The sequence below is a fragment of the Heptranchias perlo genome, chromosome 6, assembly GCF_035084215.1.
Source record: "Heptranchias perlo isolate sHepPer1 chromosome 6, sHepPer1.hap1, whole genome shotgun sequence".
Taxonomy (NCBI): Eukaryota; Metazoa; Chordata; class Chondrichthyes; order Hexanchiformes; family Hexanchidae; genus Heptranchias; species Heptranchias perlo.
Window position 1 is genome coordinate 5,856,191 of NC_090330.1, and position 22,119 is coordinate 5,878,309.

The 22,119-nt window shown below is 48.0% G+C and overlaps 1 protein-coding gene across 3 annotated transcripts in view; it reads left to right on the plus strand.

The window, feature by feature from the left end:
* The window catches only part of capn5a (calpain 5a), an 86,795-nt gene that overhangs the window by 55,263 nt on the left and 9,413 nt on the right, over positions 1–22,119 (plus strand). For all 3 annotated transcript variants that reach the window (XM_067985672.1, XM_067985671.1, XM_067985670.1), the window contains exons 5-11: positions 6,674–6,866; positions 7,937–8,130; positions 9,539–9,616; positions 10,229–10,424; positions 13,533–13,655; positions 15,595–15,791; positions 19,373–19,494. In XM_067985672.1, the coding sequence (XP_067841773.1) occupies positions 6,674–6,866; positions 7,937–8,130; positions 9,539–9,616; positions 10,229–10,424; positions 13,533–13,655; positions 15,595–15,791; positions 19,373–19,494 (1,103 nt within the window). The remainder of the gene's footprint in view (positions 1–6,673; positions 6,867–7,936; positions 8,131–9,538; positions 9,617–10,228; positions 10,425–13,532; positions 13,656–15,594; positions 15,792–19,372; positions 19,495–22,119) is intronic.

Sequence of the window (22,119 nt, forward strand, 5' to 3'; positions counted from 1 at the left end):
ACGCTGCCCGATTGCGCTGGTTCATGGAAGATTTTACGTTTATGCAAATGAATTTTAGCGGAAACTTGAAGCCTAATCTAACCAGCGGAATTTCGAGTGCATTTTGGGCACAATTTCCTGATTGCGCCCGAAGAGGAAATTCTACCCTCTTCTTTTGTGACTTTGTTTCCTTCGACGTTATCGGAGAGTGCCACCGGGGGTGGGGGGAGGAAGAGAGAGAGAGAGAGAGGGACCGAGTGGTGCAGTGCTAAGGTGAACAGTTGCTCGGGGGCAGGGGTTTGGGGTTCAGGGGAGGGGCGGCTTAAATGCTTAAAATCCCGAGAGCAGCCAGGGGCATTTTCCCCTTTGGGCCTAATTCCAGAGTGAATGTGCCAGTCCTGAGAGCTCATTTATTTATTCAGCTAAAGTCGCATTTGCTTTTCTAAAATCCTGAGTTGCTATTCTTTGGTTACTTTTTTATTGCATATTTGCCACAAATTATAGGATTGAGAGAGAGAGAGAGAGAGAGAACAGGCTATGAAAAAGTGTTGAGTGTAATATTGTCACATTTATCCATTTTTAAAAAAATGTTATTTTAGGGAAAAAACTGAAGCTATTCTGCCATTTTTGTTTTTGTATTAAAATGGAGATCAGGATGAAATGCAAAACATGAATTTTAATCATGCAGTTAGAGAAGTACAGAAGATTTGCATGAATTCAGAAATAGGTTTTTACACTGGTGTTTTTTTTGGATGATAATAGCATCAGTAATAAAATGAGGGCTGTGCAGTAGACGTGGTCTACATGGACTTCAGCAAAGCATTTGACAAGGTACCGCATGGTAGGTTGTTACATAAGGGTAAATCTCATGGGATCCAAGGTGAGGTAGCCAATTGGATACAAAATTGGCTTGACGACAGAAGACAGAGGGTGGTTGTAGAGGGTTGTTTTTCAAACTGGATGCATGTGTCCAGCGGTGTGCCTCAGGGATCGGTGCTGGGTCCGCTGTTATTTGTTATTTATATTAATGATTTGGATGAGAATTTAGGAGGCATGGTTAGTAAGTTTGCAGATGACACCAAGATTGGTGGCATTGTGGACAGTGAAGAAGGTTATCTGGGATTGCAACGGGATCTTGATCAATTGGGCCAGTGGGCCGATGAATGGCAGATGGAGTTTAATTTAGATAAATGTGAGGTGATGCATTTTGGTAGATCAAATCGGGCCAGGACCTACTCCGTTAATGGTAGGGCGTTGGGGAGAGTTATAGAACAAAGAGATCTAGGAGTACAGATTCATAGCTCCTTGAAAGTGGAGTCACAGGTGGATAGGGTGGTGAAGAAGGCATTCGGCATGCTTGGTTTCATTGGTCAGAACATTGAATGCAGGAGTTGGGATGTCTTGTTGAAGTTGTACAGGGCATTAGTAAGGCCACACTTGGAGTACTGTGTACAGTTCTGGTCACCCTATTATAGAAAGGATATTATTAAACTAGAAAGAGTGCAGAAAAGATTTACTAGGATGCTACCGGGACTTGATGGTTTGACTTACAGGGAGAGGTTAGACAGACTGGGACTTTTTTCCCTGGAGAGTAGGAGGTTAAGGGGTGATCTTATAGAAGTCTATAAAATAATGAGGGGCATAGATAAGGTCGATAGTCAAAATCTTTTCCCAAAGGTAGGGGAGTCTATAACGAGGGGGCATAGATTTAAGGTGAGAGGGGAGAGATACAAAAGGGTCCAGAGGGGCAATTTTTTCACTCAAAGGGTGGTGAGTGTCTGGAACGAGCTGCCAGAGGCAGTAGTAGAGGCGGGTACAATTTTGTCTTTTAAAAAGCATTTGGACAGTTACATGGGTAAGATGGGTATAGAGGGATATGGGCCAAGTGCAGGCAATTGGGACTAGCTTAGTGGTATAAACTGGGCGACATGGACATGTTGGGCCGAAGGGCCTGTTTCCATGTTGTAACTTCTATGATTCTATGATTCTATGATTCTATGAAACTTGAAAGAGATGAATGCAGTAATTGTATCAATTTAGATATGCAATTAAAATTAAGATTATAAGGGGTTTTGGTAGAAAAAGAGAAACTGTTTCCACTGGCAGAAGAGTCGGTAATCAGAGGTCACAGAGTCAAGATAATTGGCAAAAGAAGCAGGGATGAGATGAGGAGAATTTTTTTTTAACGCAGCGAGTTGTTATGATCTGGAATGCGCTGCCTGAAAGGGCGGTGGAAGCAGATTCAATAGTAACTTTCAAAAGGGAATTGGATAAATAGTGGAAAATGGAAACATTTTCAGGGCTATGGGGAAAGAGCAGGGGGAGTGGGACTAATTGGCCAGCTCTTCCAAAGAGCTAGTACAGGCACGATGGGCCGAATGGCGGCCTCCTGTGCTGTATGATTGACCTGAGATTTTTGAAATTTTGACTCTCTTGGCAGCCCTACAGAAAATGTTGTTTCTGTTGTTGCATAATAAATAAAATAAGCCAGCACCTTGAGAAAACATCCAGAATACAGAGTTCTCGAGAAGCTGTGCTGGCAGTCTGAGGTGGATGCCTGGGCCTAGCTTGAAACCCTGTTGAGATGAACAGGATGCTGAAACTCAGCAGTTAGCCTGGCTTTGAGTGGAATTTTGGGAGTCGGCTACGGTATTTAATTTATGGAGTGAAACGAATTAGCCTCCAGTATCACTCGCTCCTGCTGTTAGCTTCCCCAGGCAACGTAAATCAGCACTGCCGCCTCTCTGGCAACGAAAGCTGGGGAGTTCAATCATGTTCAGAAAGCATTTCCTGCTACCAAAACCACCTTTTACTTCAGGCCTATCATGTTGTGGATGTTACAGCTCTTGGAAAGGATACAGAAGGGAGCAACCAGAATGATTTAAGGGGTTGGATTATGAGGAGCGATTATGTAAATTGGGCATGTTCTCACTGGAGAGGAGACGGTTGAGAGGTGATATGATTGCTGACTTTAGGATTGTGGATAATGTAGACCATGACGAACTATTTCACCTTGTCCAGGACAGTGGAACTAGAGGACACAGCATGCGTTTGAAGTGGGGGGGGTGAATTCAAAACTAACCTGCAGAAATATTATTTTAGTGAGTGAGTGGTCAATCTATGCAACAGGCTCCCTGGGGAGACAGTGAAGCAGTTAGTGTTAATTTATTCAAATGCAAATTAGATCAATTTCTTTCAGAAAGTAATATTTTGGGATACAGTATATGAGTAACTTGACACGTGGTATTAGTGGTAAGTGTATGAGGCTAGGGGGGGGGACAGGTGACTTTGGACCTCTGGTTCCCGAAGCTCTCGATCACTAGGGGGTTCCCTCACCTCCCCTCCTGGGTCTGTTGTAGACTAATCGATGAGAGATTAATTGCTACGATTAGTTAGCAACTCAATTATCGTTGTATGGAGCGACTACCAGGATGGTAGAAGACGAACTAGATGAACCTTGGTCATTTTGCTTCTAGCAATTCCTATGGTTTCCACTACAAGTTGAAAGAACAGGAGGAACTGTGTCCCTGGTCTGGGAAGGAATCGGCCAGAGATCCTGCTCCTGATTGCAATCCGGTGACTCCTCATTGTCCTTTAATTTGTTCTCTGGATGTGAGCATTCCTGGCAACGCTGGCATTCATTGCCCATGCCTAATTATCATGGGCCTTCTCCTTGAGCCACTGTATTCCTTGTGGTGATGGCGCTCCCAGGAAATTTTGACGCAGTCACGGTCAGAGCACGTGGAGTCAGGGGACAAGTAGCAGAATGGATAGAATGGGCGTGTAATTGGCAAATGAATTTCATTATAGATAAGTATGAGGTGGTACATTTTGGTAGGAAGAATAAAGAGGCCACTTACTCCTTGGATAATAAGAGTCTAAATGGGGTAGAGGAGCAGAGGGATCTGGGGGTACAGATTCACAAATCACTGAAAGTAGTGATGCAGGTTATAAGGCCATGAAAAAAAAAGCAAACCAAGGACTGGGGTTCATTTCTAAAGGGATAGAATTGAAAAGCAGGAAAGTTTATGTTAAAACTTGTAAAGATCCTTGATTAAACCACACTTGGAGTACTGTGGACAGTTCTGATCTCCGTATGGAGGATCCAAAAGGATGGATATAGAGGCACTGGAGACGGTGCAAAAAAGATTTACTAGGATGATACCAGAACTGAGAGGTTATACCTATCAGGAAAGATTGAACAGGCTGGGGCTCTTTTCTCTAGAAAAGAGAAGACTGAGGGGTGACCTGATAGAGGTCTTTAACATAATGAAAGGGTTTGATTGGGTAGACGTAGAGAAGATGTTTCCACTTGCGGGGGAGACCAGAACTAGGGCCATAAATATAAGATAGTTTCTAATAAATCCAATAGGGAATTCTGGAGAAGCTTCTTTACCCAGAGAGTGGTGAGAATGTGGAACTCGCTACCACAAGGTGTAGTTGAGGCGAATAGCATAGATACATTTAAGGGAAAGCTAGATAAACACATGAGGGAGAAAGGAATAGAAAAATATGTTGATGGGGTTAGATGAAGAAGGTTGGGAGGAGGCTCGTGTGGAGCATTAACACCGGTATGGAGCTGTTGGGCCGAATGGCCTTTTTCTGCGCTGTACATTCTATGAAATATGTCCAAGTCGGGATGGTGTGTGACTGGAGGGGGGCATTGCAGCATGTGTCGAATTTGGCTGAGGAAAAGATTGGAGTTTTTCCAATGACTAACTCAGATGGGCAGACCAGAAATGTATCCGGTTCAAAAAATGGGTACGGTAGTGTAGTGGCTACATTACTGGAGTACACATCCAGAGAACATGAGTTCAAATCCCACCATGAGAACAGCTTGTGAATTTTTGAATTCTGTTTTTCAGAAAAATAAACCTGGGAATAAAACACTGTTTTCGGTAAAAAGTGACCATGAAGCTATTGGATTGTTGTAAAAACCCAACTGGTTCACTAATGTTCTCCAGGGAAAGAAACCTGCCGTCCTTACCCGGTCTGGGCCTATATGTGACTCCAACCCCACACCAACATGGTTGACTCTTAACTGCCCTCTGAAGTGGCCTAGCAAATCACTCCGTTGTATAGGGATGGGCAATAAATGCTGGCCTTGCCAACGAATCTCACTTACCGAGAATGAATTTTAAATATTGACCTTGGCTGGTGTGGCAGGCGGAGATGCCATAATTGTCTTTGTCCTCGGGCAAGGGCTCGGCTTCTCTCCTGATCGTTGCTCAGCAACTGTTGCTGGGAGTGTGTGTACACTGAAGTCGGGCGCAGGCCAGGTTGTGATGCCCCTGTGGTTGAAGAACCTGCCCGTAGTTTGGTCTCAAAAGGCCACGGATGAGGCGCTAGAGGGTTGCTATTGCCCATGGAACCATTGCCCATTTTGAGTTGGCAGCCGCAGGAGGGGAGAGGTGGAGCAAAAATTGGAATGGGGGGGGGGAAAGGAATATACAGTGACCGTTTAAAACATAAAGTACTAATCGTGAGACTGACAGTGTTTGTTTTATTTTCATGAATTTTGCTATCTTTGATGCTGTGCCAAACAAAATGCCCCTCCATGCTCAGCATCCAAAAGTCTGCTGCTCATATCCTGACTCGCACCAAGTCCTGTTCACCCATCACCCCTGTGCTCGCTGACCTACGTTGGCTCCCGGTCTGGGAATGCCTTGATTTTTAACATTCTCTTCCTTGTTTTCAAATCCCTCCATGGCCTCGCCCCCTCCCTATCTCTGTAACCTCCTCCAGCCCCATAACCCTCCGAGATCTCTGCGTTCCTCCAATTCTGGTCTGTTGTGCATCCGCGATTTCTGTCGCTCCACCAGTGGCAGCCGTGCCTTCAGCTGCCTCGGCCCTGAGCTCTTGAATTCCCTCCCTAACCCTCTCTGCCTCTCTCCTCGTCCTTTAAGACCCTCCTTAAAACCTACCTCTTTGACCAAGCTTTTGGTCACCTGTCCTAATATCTCCTTATGTTCCTCGATGTCAAATTTTGTCTGTTAATCGCTCCTGTGAAGCATCTTGGGACATTTTACTATATTAAAGGCTTGGGCTCATAAGTGGCAAGTAACATTCGCGCCAGACAAGTGCCAGGCAATGACCATCTCCAACAAGAGAGAGTCTAACCACCTCCCCTTGACATTGAACGGCATTTCCATCGCCGAATCCCCCACCATCAACATCCTGGGGGTCACCATTGACCAGAAACTTAACTGGACCAGCCATATAAATACTGTGGCTACAAGAGCAGGTCAGAGGCTGGGTATTCTGTGGCGAGTGACTCACCTCCTGACTCCCCAAAGCCTTTCCACCATCTACAAGGCACAAGTCAGGAGTGTGTTGGAATACTCTCCACTTGCCTGGATGAGTGCAGCTCCAACAACACTCAAGAAGCTCGATACCATCCAAGATAAAGCAGCCCGCTTGATTGGCACCCCATCCACCACCCTAAACATTCGCTCCCTTCACCACCGGCGCACAGTGGCTGCAGTGAGTACCATCCACAGGATGCACTGCAGCAACTCGCCAAGGCTTCTTCGACGGTTCAAGAAGGCGGCTCACCACCACCTTCTCAAGGGCAATTAGGGATGGGCAATAAATGCCGACCTCGCCAGCAATGCCCACATCCCATGAACGAATAAATAAAAAAGATATATAAATGCAAGTAGTTATTGTTATCATTTGTCCATTCCCTTTTCAGACTGGCAGGCTGCTATGAGTCTCTGGATGGCGGCAATACCGCGGATGCGTTGGTGGATTTTACCGGCGGCGTATCTGAGCCGATCGACCTGGTCCAGGGGAACTTTGCCACCTTGGAAGACCGGAGGCTCCAACTCTTTGAGAAGCTCCTGAAGGTGTATAGTCGTGAAGGCCTCATCAGCTGCTCGATCAGAGTAAATATTGACCCTATCTTCCATCAGACATTCCTATTGACCAGAGAGCTAATAATAAAGGGATTGCACATGTCATAAATTGGATAGCCAGGTGGTGAAGGATGGAATACTAGAGCCTGGTCTTCAGTTGCTTCCAAGCCTTTATTCACAGAGCTCCACATTATCCCACATCGCACCCTGGATCAGCTCTCTTATAAATGGATACAAGAGAGTTCCCAATTGATACCCACCACCTGAATACAATTAACACTAATTGATATAAATCATATGGATACAATTAACACTTCTCATCATAGTCTGTTCCGGGATTGTGTCAGCCATGAATCAGTTGGTAGCATTTTCGCCTCTGAGTCAGTAGGTCGTGGTTTCAAGTCCCAAACCAGAGACTTGAGCCCATAATCTAGGCTGACACTTCAGTGCAGTACTGAGGGAGTGCTGCACTGTCGGAGGTGCCGCCTTTTGGATGAGACGTTAAACCGAGAAAGACTTCCATTTATCTAGCACCTTTCACAACCTCAGGACGCCTCAACCCGCTTTACATCCAATGAAGTACTTTTGAAATGTAGGCAATGCTGGAATGTTGTGTGTGGTTTTTCTCTTCCCCCCCCCCCCCTGTCCCTTTTCCCTCCCATGTCCTCCCTTCTTCTCATGAAGGTGAGACTCGTGCTGGCGTACGGTGCCATGGGCACAGGACTTGCTCCTGCACCCAACTGCAGCCGTCCTTTTATGTGAGCCTGGACAGTGAGTATTGGGATGCTATTCAACCATGGGTTATCAGAGCAAAGCCCGATCCCAACGAACAGGGAGGTGCTGTCCAAGAGGGAGTCAATAGATAAAATTGCGAGTGGGAACCCTGGTTGACCTGGTCTTCCTCACTACCAGTCTGGTTACATGGGTCAGCTGGAGCACCGTCACCATTGCTGCAGCTCGAGCAGCTAACGCAGCCCGAGGATTGAAGCGAGGACCTTTCGGCCCGTGTGGCTCAGTACCACTGGGTACGTTTAGCTAATCCGTCGTCTGTTTTGTGTGCAGTTCAGACTACAGAGGGGTCCTTTTTTGTTTTCTTTTAGGTCACGTCGGCTGCCGAGATGGAAACCCGCTTGGCGAGCGGCCTGGTGAAAGGTCACGCGTACGCAGTGACTGACGTCCGGAAAGTACGACTTGGGCACGGGCTCTTCGCGTTCTTCAAAGCAGAAAAACTCTTCATGATCAGAATGAGGAACCCCTGGGGCCAAAAGGAATGGAACGGCCCATGGAGTGATAAGTAAGGGCACTTTCTATGCATGTCAAAAGCGGGGCTTTACACGTGGAGACCCGTCACAGGTCACTCGGCTTTAATGCGTGGTGTGTGAGTGTTGGGCGAGGCACAAAGATGGCCTTGGCTGCGATGCCTCCATACATAGAATTATATCAAATTTACAGCACAGAAACAGGCCATTCAGCCCAACTGGTCCATGCCAGTTTATGCTCCACATGAGCCTCCTCCCTCCCTACTTCATCTCACCCTATCAGCATATCCTTCTATTCCTTTCTCCTTCATGTGTTTATCCAGCTTCCCCTTAAATGCATCTATGCTATTCGCCTCAACTACTCCATGTGGTTTGTGAGTTCCACATTCTCACCACTCTCTGGGTAAAGAAGTTTCTCCTGAATTCCTTATTGGATTTATTAATGACCTATCTTACATTTACAGCCTATCCTTGCTCTAGTAAGCCTGCCAGCCTTTACTGTTGAGGTTCACACATAAAGATTGCCCATTTGGTGAGGCACCAGAGACTTGGCAGTGCCTGTGGATTTATACCCTGACACGAGCCCATTATTGAATCATAAGAATCTTTAGGGACAAAAAAAAAGGCCATTAAGCCCAAACAAACCATCTTTTATCGGTTCCACCTCTCCCCAGCTCCTCTTCACCATGTTTCTTAACCTCCTTCTGTCTCCAGAAGCTTATCTAACTGCCCCTGAATCCGTTTATTATTCTCTAGAAAAGAGAAGGCTGGGGATTGACCTGATAGAGGTCTTTAAAATTATGAAAGGGTTCGATTCGGTACACGTAGAGAAAATGTTTCCACTTGTGGGGGAGACCAGAACTAGGGGCCATAAATATAAGATAGTCATTAATAAATCCAACAGGGAATTCAGGAGAAACTCCTTTACCCAGAGAGTGGTGAGAATGTGGAACTTGCTACCACATGGAGTAGCTGAGGTGAATATCATAGATACATTTAAGGGGAAGCTCGATAAACACATGAGGGAGAAAGGAATAGAAGGATATGTTGATTAGGTTAGATGAACAGGGGTGGGAGGAGGGTCATGTGGAACATAAACACCAGGAGAGACCAGTTGGGCCGAATGGCCTGTTTCTATGCTGTAAATTCTATATACTGCCCACTTCAGTGGTCTCTTCTGGCAACTTATTTCATGACTCTTAGTCTTTGGGTGAAAACATTATGCTTGTCTTTCCTTACTTAATTCTAATCTCTTAATTTTTATTGCACCCTCTAATTTGAAACTCCTCCAATGTGAATAACCATGGCCGATGTAGAAAACAGCAGCTAGATTTTACTCTGGGTTCACCCTGTTTAGTACAGTGTTGTGTAACCTGTTCTATGCTGTATCTATCCCAACATTCTGCTTCTGAGTGAGACTGGAATAACTCTTTGTCTTCGCAGCTCTCAGGAATGGCAGAAGGTCAGCAGGAGTGAGCGTGAGACTATGGGAGTCACCGTGCGGGATGACGGGGAGTTCTGGTGAGTCTTCCAACGCAGATCTTTTCTTGGTTTTGGGTTGGATATCCACGATCGGTCAAATGCTATGCATTGTTTTCTGAAGTTCCCTTTCAGGAACTAGGAAGGTTCTGGGGTTAATCATCGGCCTGAGTTCTCGCTATCAGGATTCACATGTCGCGACACTGTACCCGGTTAACCTTGTCCTGCCTTGAGTTTCCACTTTCAGTGGAGAGGGATAAAGGAAGAAAATTGAAGGAGCTAAAAGCTTCTCCCTTGTTGGGAGGGGCAAGGAAAGAAGAGATGGTCAATATGGCCTTCCTCTCATAGGTAAGACATTGGCCAAATCACAAAGAGACAACGCAATGATAATCGGTGTGAGGAAATGGAAATGCAACAAGTTTGGAGTAGAGGGTTCTTCTGAGGTTGGGGCTAAGGTTTGGTGTTGGATTAGTGTTGCAAGGGCTCGAGTTGCTCTGCACCTAGCCATAACCTTGGCCTATCTGGTGATGCTTAATGTTGGCATTGGTTTCAGTACATGCCAGCACTGATCTCTTGTGTTGATGGGCACAACACCCACCAAGAAGCTACGCTATTGTCAGCAAGGTCTGACTGCAGTGTTTGTTTGGGTTTCAGGATGTCGTTTGATGATTTCTGTACGCACTACACAGACCTTGTTGTCTGCCGCATTATCAACACCTCCCTCTTCAGCTTTCACAAAACCTGGGAGGAGGCGATGATAAAAGGTGCGTGGACCAGACACGAAGACCCACTGCAAAACCGTGCTGGAGGCTGCATCAACAACCGGGATACCTTCCTGCAGAATCCGCAAGTAAGGGCAGCGTTCCACCAAACTCTCAAAGACTCTGCTTATCTTTTAAGATGCAGGAGTGCCACAAAGGTCGCAGACAGTAGGAGGGAAGATGAGGTAAATCAGGAAGCAATGGTTAGGTTTGTGGGAGGAAGAGAAAGACTGCATTAGAGCAGGAGACAGTGTGAGGAGCCGGATCCAAACAGTCACGTAATCCACCGACTGCTGCAGTTTATCCCTCAGCGTTTCGAAGGTGTAATCCACAGGTTGTTGGGAGTCACCAGCTCACTTTGAAGGTCTTTCCCTGGGCTTTTTGTGTTCAGAAAGTCAGGGTGGGATTCTGATGTAATGTTTTCTTCACTGAGAATAGTGGCGGCATTTCACATATTTGCGAAGTACCTAACTAGATCTGTGTCAGTGACGTCAAGGGATTTGCAATTCTATTGGCTGATTTTATTCTACCTCCCACCTTGTCGCCTCATGTTCTTTTAGTCCTTTTTGCACCAGTTTTCTTCTCCCTCTCCTGAAGGTATTGACCACTGACCAGTATTGTCCCAAGGGCACCAGCAGCCCTTTGGTACCTCACCCGAGCGACTGGTCTTCATGTGTGGGTCTGGACAGTGGAGGTTGGCAGATAATTTGACCATGGGGGGCATGACTTTACTCATTTCCTGCGAGGGTCACTGGATAGCAAGCAAAAGCAGGACCCCCCCCAGCCCCAAGTCACTGAGATCAATTTTCCCTTTTCATTTCATTTCACCAACAAGATTGGTTCAGATGAAGGAAGTCCTTTGCTCATTTGATCTCATCCTTCCGAATACCGACTGCTCCGTTACCAATGCAGCAAAAGTGTCCACCTAATCAGATAGGACCATTTGAAGGGCAGCACCCCCCAGCAGTGTAACACTCTCTCTGTACTGCAGTGGGTTGTTAGCCTAGATTATGTGCTCAAGGCAGCAAAGATTATTCTGCTAACTCGCACCAAGTCCCGTTCACCCATCACCCGCTGTGCTCGCCGATCTACATTGGCTTCCGGTCCGGCAATGCCTCGCTTTTTAAAATTCCCCGTTCTTTGGGTTCAAATCCCTCCATGGCCTCGCCCCTCCCTAATTCTGTAACCCCCTCCAGTCCTGGGACTTCTTTACTCAAGGGAGTGGTGAGAACGTGGAATTCGCGAGCACAAGGAGTGGTTGAGGTGAATGGAGTAGATGTATTTAAGGGGGATCTAGATAAACACATGAGGGAGAAAGGAATAGAAGGATATTCTGATAGGGTGGGAGGAGGCTCATGTGGAGCGTAAATACCGACATAGACCCGTTGGGCCGAATGGCCTGTTTCTGTGCTGTAAATTCTATGGTCAGTGTCCACTCACTAACTAGTAAAGCCCTCTGAGACGTTTTTTTTTTGTAATGAGCATTATAGAAATGTAGGCTGCTTCCAATTGCTTTTGGGGGAATCGAAATAACTCTGCTCCCATTGTTCAATTTGGGAAGTGGGGCCAGCTTTTGAAAACATGGCAGTCGGGGGGTGGAAACCAGCTCCATTGGCCAAATTTCCGGCCGGTCACACAGATCTCGCAACTGACGGGGTTCGGTCCATCGACATGGCCAGGTCTATCTCTTGAGTCACCTTTCTGTGTCCAAACAGGAAGGAGCTGCCAATGGCCAAGCTGGACCCCCACACATGGAGGATTTGATCACCTCTTTGCCCTGCTCAGGGCTGTTGTTTTTCATTTTATATAAAGAAAAGCCACCTCCCTCCCTCCCTCCCTTGTTGTAAGAGCCTCCGCCTCTGATGGTGCCTGATACAGATAGTTCTACTTCAGGGTTGCCAAATTTGGTTGGATGTATTCCTGGAGGTTTCATCACATGACCTCCCGCCTCCAACTGCTCCACACGGCCAAACAGCCTTTTTTCCCCAACTTTTATAATTAATAAAGAAGAGTGTTCAAAGAGAATTTTTTTTTGTATGCCCCATGACTTTCCTCCGGGGTTTTGCTCTCAGCAGTGTCCTAGAGATTAATCTTCACTTCCTGGAGACTCCAGGGCAATCCTGGAGGGTTGGCATCTTTATTCTACTTTACATCATGGAGAGGCACTCTGATATGATAAACAAAGATGGGTAGCGCAGCTCAACGGCGAGAAGATGTGGAATCAGTCAGTCAGCTCTCCACCTCCAACAACAACTTGCATTTATATAGCGCCTTTTAAGTGAGACGTCCCAAAGCGCTTCACATGGGGCGTAATCAGACAAAAATTGACACCAAGCCACAAAATGTGACATTAGGACAGGTGACAATAAGATTGGTCAAAGAGGTAGGTTTCAAGGAGCCTCTCAAAGGAGGAGAGAGAGAGGTTTAGGAAGGGAATTCCAGAGCTTAGGGCCTAGGTAACTGAAGGCACGGCCGCCAATGGTGGAGCGAAGGAAGTCGAGGATGCGCAAGAGGCCAGAATTGGAGGAGCGCAGAGATCTCGATTCAGAAGATAAGATAGATTTGCATGAGGAAGCCTCTGGCCCATTTAATTTTGATCTACCTGATTCCAAACCCAAGCGAGAGGTGTACAGAACTGGGTAGGACTCGAAAGGCATTTATTGCACTGTCCTTTGACACACCTAGTGTGGGGATACGTAGTATTCATTGTAGACATGATCAGTTTGAATTCAGTTTTTAAACATCTGGAAATAAATGGCTGGGATCAGACCATGAAGCTGGCAGAATGCCGTAAAAACCCAACTGGTTCACTAACGTCCTTTAGGGAAGGAAACCTGCCGTCCTTACCCGATCTGGGCCTATATGTGCCTCCAGACCCACACCAACGCGATTGACTCTTACCTGCCTTCTGAAGTGGCCTAGCAAACCACTCAGTTGCCTCAAACTGCTACAAGTATTGCGCGAGCACCTTCACTACACGGACTGCGGTGGTTCGTGAAGAAGGCCCGCTACCGCCTTCTCAGGGCACCTAGGGATGGGCAATAAACGCTGGCCTTGCCAGTGACGCCCACATCCTGAGAGTGAGTATGAATGTGTAAAGGTTTGTCGCCTGTAATGGTAGGTCTCCACCTGAGGGTGCAGCTCTCTTTACCGTTCACCTTGTGTTTAAGTGTGTTCTCTTGGGTTTAACTCCACAGTACGTCTTTGATGTCAAAAAGGATATGGATGAAGTGCTGATGTGCCTGCAGCAGAAAGATGTCCGTTACAGCCGAAAGCAGGGCAAGGGCGAGAAGCTCTCCATGGGCTTTGAGGTGTACAGGGTAAGGTCACTCGAACAAGCGGTCACTTGAACAAGCAGTCGAGCTTGCTCGATGGTGAGGAATCCAGGGGCGAAAGATCTCCCGTGGGTTTTTAAACGAGACGTAAAGGAGCCATGTGGCATGGTTCCTACTGCAGACCTTCATACCCAGGAAGATGCCAGCTGGGCAGGGTGGAGAGGTACTGCTTGTAAATCGGGACTGTGGCGAATGATTCTCGTGTTGTACCTGAGATCTTTTCAACGCCCTTAAGTAACGATAGTTTCGCCGATTTGAGGGCCAAATGATTGGCGCGGTTGATTTAAAGTTCTGAATGGTCACTTAAGGGCTCATGGTATTCCATCTTTAATCTGGAGTTGTGCTGTGGGCCTTACCTAAGGCCACAGGACACGCCAACCAATGGGGAACAGCAGGCAGTATTACCACAAGTGAGGGACAATTCACTGTGCGTGCGTGTGACGGGAGAGAGAACAAAAATGAGCTTTGATTGTCTCTCACAGAATTGGCTAAACCCTCCCTCCCGGTGATGGATACAAACATTTTCAGGAATTCTGTTCTGAGAAGGGGGTGATGTGTGTCCATTGCTAATTGCCACATGTCACGGTTTTGCCAATGCCAAGGGGCTGGATGTGGCCACGTGCCTAGTTGTCCAATGCACAGCAAGATCCCTCCAGTAGAGACCACTTTCCAATGTCAAAACGCCCAAATTGGACAATTTGACAATAGGATGAAACTCGAGATGGATGTTGTGCCAGTATTTTGCCGCTAGGTGTCACAGCTAAATCTCCTAATGTTACGCGACGTTGGGAATACTAAAGATCCCTCGATCCATGAGCAGTGTTGATGCTGAGCATTTCAGTCATCCATGGTCAACGTTGAGCACTGCCAGGCTGGGTGTAGCATGGTTAGATGCAAAGCTCCCTCTACTCTACCCCAATAATGTGTCCCTCAGTCCTAACCTCAGAAGAGTGCTCCCCACTGGATTGGTCAGACCCTTTCCTCATTTCGCACACCAGCCACCATGTGGGCTCTTTGAGTGAAGTTCTTCAATTATGGCAGTTTTTGACAGATTTTCACGTGGGACCCTTACAGCCAACAGACAGGGGAGACCCTCGCCTGGGCTGGATTTGAACTCTGGCCTGAGAGTTGAAAGTCCAGCACCAAGTGTTGCGACTTCATTCGATTCCCACGTTGGCCTCTGCCCACCCAAATATTGCACCCTCCCGTGAGTGCAAGAGTCAATCCCCTCCCTCATTCTCTACACATCTCTTGCAGATAACAAGTGGATTGGGAACAAGCTGCCCAATACTGACCGGTGGCCAAGAGTTGTGCCTCAACACCTTGGAAAGGAATTCTGAATAATTTGCCCGTGCTACGTAGCCTGGTTGAGACTGGAATTGTAGTCGCACCCTGAACCCAGTGTGGCACCATACTCACCTTTAAAAAAAAAGAAAGCATTTGCATTTTATATAGTGCCTTTCACAACCTCAGGGCGTCCCAAAGCGCTTTAGAACCATTGAAGTACTTTTGCAGTGTAATGGAGGAAACACGGCAGCCAATTTGCGCACAGCAAGATCCCACAAACAGTAATGTGATAATGACCAGATCATCTATTTTTATTGACGTTGGTTGAGGGATTAATATTGGCCGGGACACCGGGGAGAACTCCCCGGCTCGTCTTTGAAATAGTGCCGTGGGATCTTTACGTCTACCTGAGAGGGCAGACAGGGCCTCCGTTTAGCATCCCATCCGAAAGACGGCACCTCCGACAGTGCAGCACTTCCCTCAGTACTGCACTGGTAGCGTCAGGCTGGAGTTTGTGCTCCAGTCTCTGACTCCAGAGGCGAGAGAGCAAACCAACTGATCCACGGCCGACCCTCTCTTTGATACCTTTGAGCTGTTGGTATTCTGTTCTGATTTGAGGTGAATTGGCTTTTGACAGGTGGAGCTGAACCGTAACTACAGGATGCACACCATTCAGCAGAAGGTGGCCGGGTCCATCTACATCAACTCCAAGACCATCTTCCAGCGTGAGGAGCTGCCTCAGGGCCGCTACGTCATTATCCCGACCACCTTCGAGCCGGGCATAACGGGCGAGTTTTTGCTGAGGATCTACACGGATGTGCCATCAAACTGCAAGTAAGACCTCAAGTGTAAAAATAACTTGCGAGAGTACAGAAGATTCAAGGGGACGATCTAATTGAGGTGTTTGAGATGATAGAGAAAAAACTATTTCATCTGGTGGAGAGGGGGGGCGGCGGGGGGAGTCCAGAACAAAGGGGGGCATTACCTTAAAATTAGAGCTGGGCCATTCAGGAGTGATACCGGAAGCACTTCTTCACACAAAGGGTAGTGGAAATCAGGAATTCTGTTCCTCAAAAAGTTGTTGAGGCTTGTGGGGGGGGGTGGTCAAATGAAAATTTTGAAACTGAGATTGATAGATTTTTGTGAGGCAAGGGTTATGGAACCAAGACGGGTAAATGGACTTGGGATACAAATTAGCCATTATCTAATTGAATGGCGGATCAAGCTCGAGGGACTGAATGGCCTCCTGTTCTTAGAAAAGCAGATCCAGAGGTGGGGGTTTTGGGGGAAGAGGAGGGATTAGAATGCTGCTCTTCTGGAAGGGGTGAGAGTCGCTGCCTCTGCAGCCTCCTCCGGCCCGTGCCAACTTCACTCTTCCAAGTCTCTTTTACATTCCCTCCTCTCTCCACTCAACCTCATAGCCTTCGGCTGCCCTATGACCCTCACTCCGGAACATTCTCCCTACACTCCTCCGCTGTGCTACCTTTCTCCTCTCCTTCAAACTCTTTTATTCCCCCCCCCCCCCCGCCCCCCCCACCATTCTTTGATCTTGCCTTTGATCATCACACTTATTGAAACACTGGAGAAAGTGCAGAAAAGATTTACAAGGATGTTGCCAGAATTGAGGGGATACAACTATCAGGAAGGTTTGAGCGGGCTGGGGCTCTTGTGTCTGGAAAAGAGAAGACTAAGAGGAGACATGATCGAGGCCTTTAAAATTAGGAAGGGGTTCAATAGGGTGGATGTGGAGAAACTGTGGTGAGTCCAGAACAAGGGGACATAAATAGAAGATACACACTAATAGATCGAATGAGGAATTTCTTTCACACAGAGAGTGGTGAGAATGTGGGACTCACTGCCACATGGTGTGGTTGAGCATTGATGCATTTAAGGGGAGGCTTGGTGCATGCATGAGGAAGAATGGAACAGAGGGATATGAGAAGAGGTAATTCGAGTGGGAGGAGGCTGGTGTGGAGCATAAACACCAGCATAGACCAGTTGGGCCGAGTGGCCTGTTTCGGTGCTGTAGATTCTCTGTAACCCCTCACACTACTGCTCAGTGTCTGCTTATTTTTGCCACTTTGAAACGCTTCGGGACATTTCATTAGATTAACAGGCGCTATAACACTGCAAGGAGTGATAGGGGTGGAGATGGTGGCGGTGATGGTGGTGACACTGGTGATGGTGGCTGTGACACTGGTGGAGGTGGTGGTGGTGACACTGGTGGTGATTCCAGTGGTGGTGGTGATAGTGATGGTGGTGGTGATAGTGATGGTGGTGGTGATAGTGATGGTGGTGGTGATAATAGTGATGGTGGTGGTGGTGATAGTGATGGTGGTGGTGATAGTGATGGTGGTGGTGATAATAGTGATGGTGGTGACGATAGTGATGGTGGTGGTGATAGTGATGGTGGTGGTGGTGATAGTGATGGTGGTGGTGGTGATAGTGATGGTGGTGACGATAGTGATGGTGGTGGTGATAGTGATGGTGGTGGTGGTGATAGTGATGGTGGTGACGATAGTGATGGTGGTGGTGATAATAGTGATGGTGGTGGTGATAATAGTGATGGTGGTGGTAATACCAGTGGGGTGGTGATAGTGATGGTGGTGGTGATAGTCATGGTGGTGGTGATAGTGATGGTGGTGACGATAGTGATGGTGGTGGTGATAGTGATGGTGGTGGTGATAATAGTGATGGTGGTGACACCGGTGGAGGTGATGGTGTCATGGTGGTGCTGACAATGGTGCCACGGTGGTGTTATCTCCAACTAGTGAACCTGGCATTCAGGGGGAAAATCTGCTCACTATCCCTCTCTCCCCCCACCCTCCCTTTCCTGAAGGCTCTAATGTGAGCGCAGGCTGTCTTCCGGTACCTTACCAAGCAGCCATTCATCGTTGTGTGTGAGTCCAAATGGCACAAGGTGCGGTTTGATATTGGGGGAGGGGTCTGGGGAGGAGAAGACGTCACGGCCGAATACGGTCCTGTCCGCGCCTGACGTCTACACTTGGCCCTGTTTCCAGTAGGAGTAATGGTATAGTGATCGGGAACAGAAACCATATTCTCTCCTACCTCAGGGGACAGGAGATAGGGGGACCCCTGCAAGACCCTCCCGTTTGCCCTTCCCTTCCCCCCCCCCCCCCAGCTAGGATAGTCACGTCCTGGAGAAGTGAGCTATTACTCTAAGGGGCTCCAGGTTTCCTGTATGTCTGGAAACTTACCCAGAAAATGATGATGTCTGGTGTATTCCTCCCACTCTATTCATTAATTTACATGATTGTTTTTTGAGTCACAACACCCCAGGGGCGGAGCTTCCTAACTAAGTTCCAACATGATTCACTTGTCTTGTTCATTGATCTCACTGAGGTTTGGATCGGAGTCTCTCCCCTTTCTATTTTTCACTGCTACTCCCTCTCTACACCAGTTACTCTTTCTCTTTCCCTGTTACTGTGTCTATAATTGTGTTTCTCTCCTCACTCTCGCTCTCTCCTCACTCTCGCTCTCTCCTCACTCTCGCTCTCTCCTCACTCTCGCTCTCTTTCTCTCTTCCTTTCTCTCTCTCTTCCTTTCTCTCTCTCTTCCTTTCTCTCTCTCTTCCTTTCTCTCTCTCTTCCTTTCTCTCTCTCTTCCTTTCTCTCTTTTTCTCTTTCTCTCTCTCTCTTCCTCTCTCTTCCTCTCTCTTTCTCTCTCTCTCTTCCTCTCTCTCCATCTCTCTTCCTCTCTCTCCATCTCTCTTCTACTCTCTCTCTCTCTCCATCTCTCTTTTACTCTCTCTCTCCATCTCTCTTCTACTCTCTCTCTCGCACTTCTCTCTTGCTCGCCTTCGCCCGCTCTCCCTTTTGTCTGCCACCCTCTTTCTTGTTCTCCTATACCCGTGCCGCTCTCTCTTTGTTCCTGCTAATCTCTCCCTCGTTACTCCCTCGTTGCTCCAGGTGCATTATCTGTCACTCTTCAGTCACCTCTCCCAGCACCACTACTCCTCAGTAGCCAATCGGAGCGCTGTATAAGCTGCTCCCTGGGACCCCTGAACAGTTGATATGTTCACACTTAACACCGTAGCAAGATTTCAGACGCTAAATCGGCACCAATTTAAGACGAATGCAACTTAGCACCAAGCGCCCTGTGGCTGCACACTCCGACCCATATCCCGTTTTGGTTCCTGGGAAAATATAAGGGCTCCGATGACATGTTTGTCGAATTAATTTATAGTAGTCATCCACTAAAGCTGGCAGAGAATTCCCCCTGTGTGGCCTGGTGCAGTTGGAAATAGGACCAGTGACCCTAGAATGATGGTGTCACTCAAAGGGGTACGAGGCAAGATGGCCGCCCTCCGATGTGCAAGTTCTAAGATTTTTTTTTCTCACAAACCTGTGCTTCTTGTTGTGTTTGTTCTTTCTTTTTTGTGGTGGTCTTCGCAGGGAGCTAACTCTCAACGAGCCCCCTCGCACATGCTGGTCGGGGATGTGTGGACACCCCAAGGTGGTGACCCAGGTTCACGTGGTGGCTGCGAACGGATTGGCCCAGCAGGACGGCACCACAGGTACCCTGCGTGTTGTCACCTCTTTCACGTATCGGGCTGGGCATTGACGGGAATCTCGAAACGACCACGCACCTCTCTAAGACCGCGTACGGTCCCCGCCACTTACCCACTCCGCGCCTATCCCGGACTGCCGCCTAATGCGGGCAAATGGCGCCAACCCATTGCCGCCGCCGTAGGCGAAGAATTGCAAAGGCGCCGCTTAAAACCGTATTAAACGGGCCGACTGTTTCGAGCAGCTGCTCGCACTTAAATCGCACAAACGCAGAAGGCAATGCGTTGCTTTTAAATGTTACTTCTGATGTGAAAATTGCAAGTACTTATGGCAAGGGGAGCATAATTTTAAAATTAGAGCTGGGACGTTGAAGGGGTGATATCGGGAAGCACGTCTTCACACAAGTGGTAGTGGAAATCTCTCTTTTCTTTCCCCCTCCCCCACCACGCCCCACAAAAAGCAGCTGAGGGCTGGGGGTCATCTGAAATTGAGATGGATTGATTTTTGTTGGGTAAGGGTATTAAGGGTTACGGAACCAAGGCAGGTAGATGGAGTTAAGATACAGATCAACCATGATCTAATTGAATGGCGGAACAGGCTCGAGGGGCTGAACGGCCTCCTCCTTTTCCTATTTCTTAAAGAATTATCAAGGTTTCATGGTGCATATTTGTAGAAATGGGCCTCTCCCCCGGCGGTAAAGGTCGTCTTTCAGTAAGTTCACGTTTGTCGTTCTATATTCGCACAAACGGACTGCGGTGCCCTTTGAACTTATTAACACCGTCGGACTCCGTGGGGTCGGCATAACGTTCTACGCAAGTCTATTTTTGGGGACGGAGGTTTCGCTGGGAACCATATTTAAGTCCCGGTACAGTAAAATGGGACTACCCTGGCCACGTTGGTCGCGCACAGCGGGCAAATCGCATCGCACGAACTCGTCCGCTACGCGCGGTGGGGATTGTACTGTGACGGTCGGCAGGTTAAGGCAGGAAGAGTGGGAAAAACTTGGGCTCCTGGAAAGTAAGTGACTTGAGTGAGATATGGTGGGGTGGGGTGGGGGTTATATGTCACCGTTGTCGCCTGGGCGGTAATCTGGCAGAGCGGATCACCTGCCCACTGTGGAGCCCGCCTGCTTTCCACCATGTTGAAATTGATGGAATGAAACTCGGTTGAGTGATGGGCTCCCCGGGCGGTGAAGGTGAAAGTGATCCCCATGGCATTGTAACGGCAACTCCAGAACATCGCTTCAAGTTAAACCACATCGGTAGGACAAGCGGACGTGGGTTCAGCCCGGCAGGGAGTAAACTTAGGACCAATAACGGGAATTCTGTCGCACTGAGAACAATCCCACATTGGATTGGATGTCTAGGCAGGTCAGTGGAGGCATAATCCCTGGACTCATTCCACTAACAGATACTGTGATGGGGGACTAGGATGAGTTAAGATGGGCCGAATGGCCTTCCTCATTCGCGTCTATGTTGTGAGTCACTCTGTTGTTTGGTTAATTGATCCACAGTTACCACCCAATTGTCCCCACATCAGGGCAATATCACTCAACAACAGCTCAGACCGTTCGCAACCTTGGCGTCCTGTTTGACCCTGAGATGAGCTTCCGACCACATATCCGCTCCATCACCAAGACCGCCTACTTCCACCTCCCGTAACGTCTCCGCCCCTGCCTCAGCTCATCTGCTGCTGAAACCCTCATCCATGTCTTTGTTACCTCTAGACTCGACTATTCCAATGCTCTCCTGGCTGGCATCTTCCACCCTCCATATACTTGAGCTCATCCAAAACTCTCCTGCCCGTATCCTAATTCGCACCAAGTCCCGTTCTCCCATCACCCCTGCTGTGCTCGCCGACCTACATTGGCTCCCGGTCCGGGAACGCCTCGATTTTAAAATTCTCACCCTTGTTTTCAAATCCCTCCAGGGCCTCGCGCCCTCCCTATCTCTGTAACCTCCTCCAGCCCTACAACCCTCCGAGATCTCTGCGCTCCTCCAATTCTTTTTTAAAATTCATTTATGAGATGTGGGCGTCGCTGGCGAGGCCGGCATTTATTGCCCATCCCTAATTGCCCTTGAGAAGGTGGTGGTGAGCCGCCTTCTTGAACCGCTGCAGTCCGTGTGGTGAAGGTTCTCCCACGGTGCTGTCAGGTAGGGAGTTCCAGGATCCTGGCCTCTTGTGCATCCCTCATTTTAATCGCTCCACCATTGGCGGCCCTGCCTTCAGCTGCCTCGGCCCCAAGCTCTGGAATTCCCTCCCCAAACCTCTCCGCCTCTCTCTCTCTCCTTCAAGACGCTCCTTAAAACCTACCTCTTTGACCAAGCTTTTGATCACCTGTCCTAATATCTCCATATGTGGCTCGGTGTCAAATTTTGTTTGATAAACGCTCCTGTGAAGCGCCTTGGGACGTTTCACTGCATTAAAGGTGCTGTATAAATGCAAGTTGTTGTTGTGTGCTGAGCTCCAATTTCTTTCTTCCTTGGGTCTCCACACCCGCCCCCCCACTTCCCCAATCTTGTAGATAACTTGCCACAGGTCATCCTCCTACACTGAGAAGGCTGAGTTACTAGGGTGGAACGTTTCACTTGCTGATTTAGAGTCAGGGGTGGAGTTGCATCCCAGTGGGTTTT